General features: G+C 41.6%; 2 protein-coding genes across 2 annotated transcripts; both read left to right on the top strand.

Annotated features, from left to right (window-relative positions):
• The first annotated feature begins 748 nt into the window (after window positions 1-748).
• On the top strand, window positions 749-2275 carry LOC132980950 (olfactory receptor 11A1-like). Its single transcript, XM_061047337.1, has one exon. It carries the CDS (start codon window positions 1328-1330, stop codon window positions 2243-2245), a length of 918 nt encoding a protein of 305 aa, XP_060903320.1. The 5' UTR covers window positions 749-1327; the 3' UTR covers window positions 2246-2275.
• Window positions 2276-7970: 5695 nt separating this feature from the next.
• On the top strand, window positions 7971-8942 carry LOC132979979 (olfactory receptor 52E4-like). The gene has a single exon (XM_061045802.1). The coding sequence runs from the start codon at window positions 7971-7973 to the stop codon at window positions 8940-8942; it is 972 nt and encodes a 323-aa protein (XP_060901785.1).
• Window positions 8943-12124: the final 3182 nt, after the last annotated feature.

Consider the following 12124-nt stretch of genomic DNA (forward strand, 5'->3'; position numbering starts at 1 on the left):
ACCTCAGAGCAAATCTCATCAACACCTAGCGCTCTGCCTCTGAGGAGCTTTTTGACTACCTGATCGACCTCTGACAAGGATGTTGGAGAGACTTCCCCTGGATCATCAGACTCTGCCTCCTCATCAGAGGATGTGTTGGTTGGGTTCAGGAGTTCCTCAAAGTGTTCCTTCGTGGAATTGGTTCAGGGTTAATTCACTAAAATATGATGATTTGGTTTAGTTTGATGCGATCTGATAAGAGATGATAACAGAATACCAAATTATATTTTACTTTCATATAACTGAGAACATATACAAGAAAATAAATAATTTCAAAATAACATGGGTTGGGTCATCGACCTTCAATCACTCATATACATTTTAACTGATCAGGGCTCCGCGGACTGATGCACTCAGACTCAGACAGTTATATCAGTTACCGGTTTGAATATTTCAAACTTTACACCCCTGGAACGAATTAATAATGGAAAGAATTTACAGACATACCGTCTTTAAGGATATGAAAGAAATCTGTTTATTTACTGTTGAGCATAGAGGAGTGGCTCTAGTGAGAAATCTATTTTGATGACGTAAACATTTGATGACGAGTAAAAAATGCTGCATTGGTATGTCCTCTGTCTTATAAAAAATGACACTGCAGGTTTCAGCTCAGTCAGGAGGGTACGACAGGTTTCAGCTCAGTCAGGAGGGTACGACAGGTTTCAGCTCAGTCAGGAGGGTACGACAGGTTTCAGCTCAGTCAGGAGGGTACGACGGCAGCAAGACAGGTGAATGATCAACTTCAAACATATGAGTCATGACTCACATGCATTTAAGAAAAGGGCCTGTCAGGGTGGTGTGCATTCACTGTTTACATGACCAATGTTCAGGTTTGTGTACTTGTGAATGTTATGAGCGTGATGTTTCAGGTGCACGTTTTGAAACACAGGCATATGTTTAAAATATTTAAAAAGGTGAAATTATAACTTCCAGTTTCGACTAAGTGAGACATGACGTCTGCTTTGTGTGCAGTGCAGTGGTTGTGATTCAGAAAGGGGGTTGTGATATACTCTACATCACTTTAAATATATTTGAACTATTACTGCTTAATTGTTTTGACATTAAGATGGTCTGATCAAATGTTCGGTGTGTATTGTTACATCAGTATAAAATATTGTTATATAAGAATCCACTGTTAAAGTAGGTAGTTTCACATGATGAGTATCAGAGCATGTCAGTGACGTCTTTCTAACACCGACATCTGTTCCAGCTTGGTCTTTAAACTTTAAGCCAGTTACATTAATAATTGTTTGTAACTAAATAACCGGTCCGTGTTAACGGGAGGAGGATGATGATAAACTCCACACAGGTTTTATATTTCGTTCTTATAGCTTACTTTGACACCGGTCGTTTGAAATATTTGTACTTTATGTTTGTCCTGTTTTTTTACACCCTCATTATTAGTTTCAACGTATTTCTCATCGTGGTGATCTGTATGAACAGAAGTCTTCATGAACCCATGTACATCTTCCTGTGCAGCCTGTTTGTAAACGAGCTGTTTGGCAGCACAGGTTTGTTTCCTTTTCTCCTGGTTCAGATTCTCTCAGACGTTCACACTGTGTCTGCCTCGGTTTGTTACCTGCAGATCTTCTGTGTCTACTCATATGGAAAAGTTGAATTTTTTAATTTAGCCATCATATCTTATGACAGATACCTTGCTATTTGTTATCCCCTACACTATAACAGGCATATGACTTTCATCAGAGTAATCATAGTTATTGCTCTGATTTGGTTTCTCTCGTTTGTACTGAATATTTACGCATTAGTGGCATTAATTTCTTTACGACTGTGTGGAAACATCTTAAACAAAGTGCACTGTCCCAGCTTCTCTATTGTCAAACTGGCCTGCTCTGACACACGGCACCATGACCTTTACGGCCTTGTTGTCAGTTCCCTCTCTGTCTATGTTCCGTTGCTTATCATCCTGTACACGTACATGAAGATCCTTCACGTGTGTTTCTCTGGATCCAAACAGACCCGACATAAAGCTGTCAGCACCTGCACGCCTCACCTCGCCTCTCTGCTCAACTTCTCCTTTGGTGTTTGTTTTGAAATATTACAGAGCAGATATAATATGAACAATGTACCGAATATACTGAGAATATTATTATCTCTATACTTTCTTACATGCCCACCACTTTTCAACCCCATCATGTATGGACTGAAATTATCCAAAATCCGTGTGATATGTAAAAGTATGATCTAGAAATGTGTCTTTTTAGGTGCTCATCTTATAAATGTGGTTACAACTCTGATCCATAACTCTGAATTCTGTTTAAATAAAAAGACATGAAACATATTTGATGGGCTCCAATCTCTCTGTCGTTAGTGATGGGAATATTATAACAAAGGTGAGCAACACTTAAGGTTACACTGGTAGTCACCATCAATCAATCAATCCATATTTGTACAGTGCCAATTCATAACGAAAGTTAACTTGAGACACTTCTAACATTATATAACAATGAGTAAGGTCTTTTACCTGTTCTTTAATATAACAATGAGTAAGGTCTTTTACCTGTTCTTTAATATAACAATGAGTAAGGTCTTTTACCTGTTCTTTAATATAACAATGAGTAAGGTCTTTTACCTGTTCTTTAATATAACAATGAGTAAGGTCTTTTACCTGTTCTTTAATATAACAATGAGAAACTAATGTGATCCAGGTTGTTCCTGCTTTAAACGCAGGTTAATATGACACATTGTGTTAGAATCACCTCTGTCAGATTGACCAGCAACCGAAAAGACACCAGCAAACCTCTGCGTTCGATCATTTCATGTCTGTAATAGATTTTTCTAGGCCCTGAACACCGGATGCTTGAGTGTCACTGAAAGCACCAACAAGAAGACATCTTCCAAACCATGACTGTTATTAACACTACCTTATTTTGACATTGAAAGTTAATGTTTGATGTTTTATTGGTAACATTAAATAAATGAAAAGGATTGAAAGCAGAGTGGTCATTCTAAAAGTTGATCTGGGGAGAGGAAGTTCACACTTTTTGTAGTTTAATGATTAAACACCTTTTAAATTTAAACTCTTGATATCTTCAATGTCTTACTTTGCTCAAGTCTTAACTTTTAAAACTTTGAGTTCATCAAAGAAAACATTTGTATGTTGGTTTGTACTGAGGGGCATAAACAACTTCAGTGAAAGCCTGAAACATCTCTGTTTTAGCAGTAACCGCGGCAACAGCATACAGTCCTCCCATAGCTACCTGTGATCTGGAGAGTGCTAATTATCCTGTTTGTGAAGCTGATTACAGCCTCCACAGTGTCCAAGTGTCCACACAGATGTCTCTGGGGTCGGCCTGGTGTGGAGCTGCAGATAGAAATATCTGCTGATGAGGACAGGAGCTCCTCTGAGGCTCGTTAATGTGAACTGATACTGTAAACATGATGAAACCTCTCATCAGAGTCCCAGTGCCTTCTCTCTGTCCACATTACATCACACTGAGGACCAGACAATGACCATAGGTGTAATGTTTATGATCTATTCAGAAAGTTTTCAACTACTTTACCTGAAGGCCTTTGTGAAAAAGTACTCATCCTGCACTTCCCCCCAGTCTGACAGCCCTTAAAGGAAGAATGTGCAACATATTCCACATAAATAAATCATGAAGTCTGTCCTGTGTAAATGTGTCTCTGAGTCATGACTGTCTACAATGAGGGAGAAGCTCGAGTCCCACTGGCTGTGTTGTTGTCAGAGCCGTGTTTACATGGACGGGACGGCCGGCTCCTCCCCTTGTGTATAAAAGCTGTTTTAGTCAAGAACTAGAGAGAAGAAGAAGAACATACTCACTGATTATTTGGATGTTAGTAAGAGTTTTTAGATCACGCTCATTCTGTGTTTATTTACACGAGTGGTCCTGACTACAACACTACCATGACCTTCAGGAGCTACGAGGCCTCAGGAGCTGTACTCTCAAAGCATGAAGACGCTGGTTTGGAGGACATACTTAAAAACTACAACATACAATTACAGTCAACATCTATTATGAATAAACACAAAGTGTCTGGTTTAACACAGATTAAGAGAACTTTAGTTTTTAGGCTCGGTCTTAGGAATTTGCCGACCAAGCTTGAATGGTCCACGCCAAAGAGATGAGCTTTGGGCGGCGTTGTCATAACTTTGAAGATGTGTTACGTTTAAAGGTGGAGTCAGCAGCATTTTTTGATGCAGAAATGTAAACACAACATTCAAAGTGGGCCCCTCCTCCTGGGCTCATCGCCCTCAGAAGCTCACCCAAACTGCAGGATGTAGTGTGTACGTTTACTGCTTGTAGCTACACTGCAAGCTAACGCACGCTAGCACAAGCTAACCGCCGGTGTTTGTCACCTGCCTGTCCAACAGGAAGTAGACCAACTCCATGTCCACGGGTAAAAGACAACACAAGGTTCACCCTCGTTTTAGAACGAGCTTTATCCACTTGGTGTTTCTCTTCACTCTGATTATATTTTCTCTTCTTTGCTGCTACGTCCACGTCTGTCATATTCACCGGTTTGAATCTCGTCCAATCACTGAATTGTATCCACTCCTAAACTCACCATGTCTCTGGGCCAGAAACCCAGAAATGTCCCGAGTCAACCAGAACAAAGCAGAACATTAAAATCCAGTCAGAGGACAGAGTCTCTGCAGACACAGTCACCACCACACATGTATGGAGGCCCAGAAGGGACAATGGAGCAGCTTCACTTTAGTGTTAGCTGCTGACTCTATGTTTAACAATACGTATTTCTCACTTGTGAAATTTTCAGAAGGCTTAGAAAAATGTTTACTACCAAACAAACAAATATTGACCCAAACAAAAAACATTAAAGGGGATAATCATTGGTTGCTAGCTTACACCCTGGGTGCCTCTTTGTAACTGAACAAAATAAGCACAACAGACTTTTAGGTTAGGTCCAATAACAAGTTCTGATCATCTGGGCACCACAGCGCAGTCTGAAACTCTTCATAAAGGCGATTAAGGTAAAAATTCAACAATTGATTTGTTAATTTTGGGGTTGAATAACTCAGTTGTGGGAAAAGCTTGTAAGCTGGCACGCGGTTAACCCTTCACACCTGCCGGACTTGTAAACAATATTAACTGTGGTTTTAAAAAAAGGACGAAAATCATCTTGGTTGGTGTTTTTTTGGGGCTCTGATGGTGCTGCTCATTGAGGTTCTCAGTCAGTGGTTTCGGACTTTGTGCAGCCAATAGCAGCATCAGACAGAGGGTATTAAAGTGCTGAGTCAGCGCTCAGCAGAGACAGGTAGACAGAGGGATGGATGAAGGAGAATCAGCTGCTGACACACAGAACAGGTAACTCTGATGACTTCTTTTAGTTATAGTTAAACAGCTCAGCAGGATTGAGTGCTGAAAGCAGATTTCTTTAGACACCATTTGAACATTTGCACTCTGACACCTTGGCACTGCACACTTTGATATCTTTTAAATCTAAGCTACATTTTTGGATATAAATATATTTAATTTTTAGCCTTATATTTCTATATATTATATATATATATATTGTGGTTTTAATGCATGGCCTTACGGAGCAGGGATTATCATTTTCCAATTCATCTGTATGAGCATTTCAACATACTGAAGGGATTGTTTCACCGGTGACTGTTTATAGAAAGCTCCCTATAAAGTGTTCTTCTTATATATCTTTAATCACATCTGTTTGTTGAAGGCCTTCTCTCCCCTCAGTTCAAACCACGATACCTTTCCTTAATCATGACCAAGTGTTTAACCTCCTTCGTGCACACATGAGAATTTAATCTACCAACCTGTTTCTGAATGTAGTCTTAAAATGTGATGTGCAGCGCAGCCTAGAATATCTTTGTTATATTTTTATGGACTAATTTTTCTATTACTGTACATCTTGCCTCGCCCTCATGTGTGTCATTGTCCAAAGAGACCACATGAGGGTGCCAGCGCTCATCTTTGTCAAGCACTGTTTTCTTTGTTGTCTCTGACAAAATCCATCTGTTGTTTGTTTGTAAATGTATGCATGGTCTGGCTGGAGGGTCTGGGTGTAGGGTCTGGGTGCATGGTCTGGCTGGAGGGTCTGGGTGCATGGTCTGGCTGGAGGGTCTGGGTGCATGGTCTGGCTGGAGGGTCTGGGTGCATGGTCTGGCTGGAGGGTCTGGGTGCATGGTCTGGCTGGAGGGTCTGGCTGGAGGGTCTGGGTGCATGGTCTGGCTGGAGGGTCTGGGTGCATGGTCTGGCTGGAGGGTCTGGGTGCATGGTCTGGCTGGAGGGTCTGGGTGCATGGTCTGGCTGGAGGGTCTGGGTGTAGGGTCTGGGTGCATGGTCTGGGTGGATGGTCTGGGTGTATGGTCTGGATGGAGGGTCTGGGTGTAGGGACTGGGTGCATGGTCTTGGTGGATGGTCTGGGTGCATGGTCTGGATGGAGGGTCTGAGGGAATCCTTACAAAGAAAGTTAACACATAAAAACCGCAAAATTGTTGAACGTAGCCGTCATCAGAACCCGACCTGAAATGTAGGTTACACTGAAAGGTGGTGTTATTGGTGGTTGTGTTAATGTAGTGGTCACTGCAGACTGTTAGGAGAGACGGATATTTGTGTGTGTGATCAGCTCCAGCAGTTTGCGAGACACATTCTGGAACAGCTTCCGTCAGTGTCATTGCGGTGATGCCAAAAGTCCAATGATGAGTGCCACCTCATAGTCGCACGTGTGGATGGATGTGATGTTAGGTTGCATCAAAACTGTGAGAGAGAAACTGGAATATAATCCAAAGTGATAAACTCACTGTAAAGGCAGAAGCGGTCCCCCACTCCATACTCTAGTTTGTAACTTTGAATGTGTTGTTCAGAGTTTGTAGAAAGCCAGCGCTGCAATGTCCCTCACAGACATAGGCGTAGATTTCAGGGGGGGGCGCAGGGGAAAGGTATTTGGAAAAGGTAGATTTGTCCCCCTCAAAAATAAATATATATATATATATATATTTTTTTTTTTTAAAGGTCGAAAAAAGAGGTAATGAAAAACATTTCGGGGGGCTCAAAACATTTATATATCCTTCTGACCTGTAAATACATTTCCCAATCATTTCAGACACCCCTATAGTGAACCATACCATCTTAACCTTGCCGCACAGTCACACGCGAGTACACAGGCACGTTACTCTCGCTCACGCTTGGTCAATGGATCAGGTCCGGTCAGGTTAGGAGTCGTGGTCTTTATACAGTCTATGGTCGCGGGCGCAGACAGTGACAAGACAAAGCAAGAGCAACAGGTTGGTGTTTGCATTAGTGTCCCATTAACTGTATAGAAGTGACACCACAAAGTATACGAGTTAATGCCCGACGAGGTGTCCAATTATCAGTAATGAATGGACAACGTGGAGGCGAGAACTGTCTGACGCGCAGTCGGACAGAGAATATCCGACCGCATTTTTTCCAAATAGTGAGTGAAAGATTAGTCAGCCATAACAACGGCTTTTATGTAGTTTTAAATTTTGGATACTAAGGCTATAACAAGGTGTCATTCTCTAATAGATTTGATTTGAGATGTACATGATTCCTAAAAAAACATCCCAAAACACCTGTAATGTTTTGAATATGCAGAAAGTTATGAACAATACAGTTGAATAATTAATAGTAATTCAAAAATAATTATAATTTCCTATACATAGTAAAGACATTTCCGCCATGAATTAATTCAGAATAGACACAAAATGTTGCATAAAAATTCACCAGAATGCAGGAAATGAAGTGTTTGACGCTCAAAATTCTCTGGGGGGGAACCCCCAAACCCCCTGCTGAAAATTTGTCCCCCCCAATGTTGAATCCAAACCTATGCCCTTGCTCACAGAAACATGACTCAGCAGCTGTGGAGATGTGAAATAACTTTTCAATGTTTCTCTGTTTTCAGGACGATCAAATTCAAACCTGCACAAGTCAGTTTCAAGAAGAGGGAGGATGGAGCCACTAAGAGGAAATCAGTCTTTTCACAAATATTTCACCCTCAACAGTTTTAATGAACTTGGTGCCCTGAGGCCGGTCCTCTTCTTCCCTTTCTTCATCATGTTCGTCCTGTCACTGTTGGCTAACTCCCTGCTGCTGTACGTCATCATATCACAGAGAAGCCTCCACTCACCGATGTACATCCTCATCGCCGGCATGGCCTGTGTGGATCTGAGCCTTCCACTGTTCTTCGTTCCCAACATGCTGCTGAACTTCCTGTTTGACTGGAGGGGAATCTCTCTGATTGGCTGCCTGGTTCAGATGTATTTCATTCACTTTTTTGGAGCTTTTCAGTCCACGTTGTTGGTTTGGATGGCCCTGGACCGATACTTTGCCATCTGCACTCCACTCTACTACCATGAACACATGGCTTTACCCAGGTTTCTCAAGTTTGTGATCCCTCTTCTGATCAGAAATGTCTTCATGGTCTCACTTGTAGTAAGTTTGGTAGGATTATTACCATTCTGTCTCAGAAATATGATAGACCACTGTTTCTGTGAGCACATGGCCTTGGTGGAGCTGGCCTGTGGAAGCACCATCGTCAACAGTCTGGTGGGGTTGATGTCTGTGTTCCTTATCCCTGTGGCAGACTTCATCATTATCGCTGTCTCCTACATCATCATATTCAGCTCTGTGCTGAGGTCTGGAAAGTCAAGGGTCAAAGCTCTCCACACCTGTGTGACCCACATTGTGGTCAACACTGTCAGTCTATCCATCATACTCATAGCATTCCTGTCCTATCGGATCAGAAATGGTCTCCCTGCAGCCATTCGGGTTTTCATCAGTATCATGTATCTGTTCTTTCCGAGCTGTTTCAACCCCATCATCTATGGCATGAGAACAGCTGAGATAAGACAGCACATTGTGAAGATGCTCTCATGGTGTAACTTTGTCCAAACTGGCCCCAATTCTTTACAAAACTATTAAAACGTCTGCAAAATGAAATGTATCGGTTGTTGTATCGACAGTGCTAGTCAACACAATATGGTGAGTTCCCCACCCTCTCTTTTTCCTGAAGTCTCTACAGCTGAGAGTTGGTGTATTCATTAACATCAACCTTTGTATCAACCTTGATACAAAGGCAATAATTCTGATTACAGCATAGTATAGATGACTGTTGCTTCATCCACTACTTACGATGTGTTTTTTTTAACATTATGTCTTCCCTCAAGACACATCCCACCCATCCTCCTGTCTGACAGGGAATCTGGCTGTGAGGTGCATATCTGAACAGCCAGATCAAGAGAATATCCGGAAGCAGGCCTGAAATTTTCTAAATGTTTTTCAGGAGTGCATTTGTAAAAAACGGCTAAAATGAGTCCTGGGAAAAGTCGACATGGTGTGCTCTGAAATTAGAAAAGCAGACAGATATTTTCATCAAGAAATGACGGACTGTCACATGTTCAAGTTCAAACTGTTGGGGTTTTATCTAGTCAAATTTGGTTATATTATTAATAATTATATTTAATTATTTATTAATATAAATAACAATGTCATTAAACTATGTTTAATTGACTCGGGGGCACTACCCTGAAACCAGGGAAAAATATCAAAAAATACCAAAATATCACAAAAATCAGTCTCAAATGAGTTACTTAATTACTAATATTATTAATAATTAATAACTATATTTAATAAATTGAAGGCATGAAATCCGTACACAAAGCCTTCTCACCCAGCTTATATCACAATGCAAATACACCAGTAATCACAAACAACTGCTCTCTTAAATTATAACAGAATTTATTTAAACAAAGCAACATCAATCCAAAATCAATGAACTTAATCAAACAAATAACTATTACAAACAAATCATTCTACAAACATGATTTGCGCTGATAAAGGAGGAGAAGTTGGCATCGAACATCTGAAATTGTGCGCTGTGGTTTCCCAGTTGGATGATTTATATGCTCAACCAACTCCTTTAATTTTTCTTCGCATGTGCTGAGGGTGTAGGAGTTCAGACTGTTGACCTCTAAAGGGAGGTGGATAAGACAACTCCTGAAGCAACATGTCCGATGTGTCCCATGAAACTACTGATGGACTCTTCCCACAGCGGCCTCTACCATCAGTGTGTGAATGTGTATGAATGGATGAGTTAATACTGATGGACTCTTCACTCAGCGGCCTCTACCATCAGTGTGTGAATGTGTATGAATGGATGAGTTAATACTGATGGACTCTTCCCACAGCGGCCTCTACCGTCAGTGTGTGAATGTGTATGAATGGATGAGTTAATACTGATGGACTCTTTACACAGCAGCCTCTACCGTCAGTGTGTGAATGTGTATGAATGGATGAGTTAATACTGATGGACTCTTCCCACAGCGGCCTCTACCGTCAGTGTGTGAATGTGTATGAATGGATGAGTTAATACTGATGGACTCTTTACACAGCGGCCTCTACCGTCAGTGTGTGAATGTGTATGAATGGATGAGTTAATACTGATGGACTCTTCCCACAGCGGCCTCTACCGTCAGTGTGTGAATGTGTATGAATGGATGAGTTAATACTGATGGACTCTTTACACAGCAGCCTCTACCATCAGTGTGTGAATGTGTATGAATGGATGAGTTAATACTGATGGACTCTTTACTCAGCAGCCTCTACCATCAGTGTGTGAATGGATGAGTTAATACTGATGGACTCTTTACGCAGCGGCCTCTACCGTCAGTGTGTGAATGTGTATGAATGGATGAGTTAATACTGACGGACTCTTTACGCAGCAGCCTCTACCATCAGGGTGTGAATGTGTATGAATGGATGAGTTAATACTGATGGACTCTTCCCACAGCGGCCTCTACCGTCAGTGTGTGAATGTGTATGAATGGATGAGTTAATACTGATGGACTCTTTACACAGCAGCCTCTACCATCAGTGTGTGAATGTGTATGAATGGATGAGTTAATACTGATGGACTCTTTACTCAGCAGCCTCTACCATCAGTGTGTGAATGGATGAGTTAATACTGATGGACTCTTTACGCAGCGGCCTCTACCGTCAGTGTGTGAATGTGTATGAATGGATGAGTTAATACTGACGGACTCTTTACGCAGCAGCCTCTACCATCAGGGTGTGAATGTGTATGAATGGATGAGTTAATACTGATGGACTCTTCCCACAGCGGCCTCTACCATCAGCGTGTGAATGTGTATGAATGGATGAGTTAATACTGATGGACTCTTCCCACAGCGGCCTCTACCACCAGCGTGTGAATGTGTATGAATGGATGAGTTAATACTGATGGACTCTTCCCACAGCGGCCTCTACCATCAGTGTGTGAATGTGTATGAATGGATGAGTTAATACTGATGGACTCTTTACACAGCAGCCTCTACCATCAGTGTGTGAATGTGTATGAATGGATGAGTTAATACTGATGGACTCTTTACTCAGCAGCCTCTACCATCAGTGTGTGAATGGATGAGTTAATACTGATGGACTCTTTACGCAGCGGCCTCTACCGTCAGTGTGTGAATGTGTATGAATGGATGAGTTAATACTGATGGACTCTTTACACAGCAGCCTCTACCATCAGTGTGTGAATGTGTATGAATGGATGAGTTAATACTGATGGACTCTTTACTCAGCAGCCTCTACCATCAGTGTGTGAATGTGTATGAATGGATGAGTTAATACTGATGGACTCTTTACACAGCAGCCTCTACCATCAGTGTGTGAATGTGTATGAATGGATGAGTTAATACTGATGGACTCTTTACTCAGCAGCCTCTACCATCAGTGTGTGAATGTGTATGTGTGACCTGCGGTGTAAAAGCGCTTTGAGTAGTCCGAAGACTCAACAAGCTGAAGTCCATTTACCATATAAAGACCTGGTACTGACAGCATGGATGGCCGGTTACTATTTGAGGATTCACGGTAGTTAATATCAATTTCACCTCCAGTGATTACAGCTAAGTCATTTTTACTGTAGCTCAAAGTTTTCCCTACAAAGTTCTTTGTTAGATTGTATGACACATTGGGACTTTTTGTTTCTGCAGCCAATGAAGATGCAGATGGAGGCTGATAAAATGACGAGTCAGTGTTCAGCTGGGACAGGTGGATGTAGGAGAGTCAGCAGCAGACCTCGTAAACCTGCAGATGGGATG

The sequence above is a fragment of the Labrus mixtus genome, chromosome 9, assembly GCF_963584025.1.
Source record: "Labrus mixtus chromosome 9, fLabMix1.1, whole genome shotgun sequence".
NCBI classification, from domain to species: domain Eukaryota; kingdom Metazoa; phylum Chordata; class Actinopteri; order Labriformes; family Labridae; genus Labrus; species Labrus mixtus.

Excerpts from the sequence above, each read along its gene's own strand:
- LOC132980950 (XM_061047337.1), top strand. The coding sequence starts at position 1,328 with ATGATGATAAACTCCACACAGGTTTTATATTTCGTTCTTATAGCTTAC.
- LOC132979979 (XM_061045802.1), top strand. The coding sequence starts at position 7,971 with ATGGAGCCACTAAGAGGAAATCAGTCTTTTCACAAATATTTCACCCTC.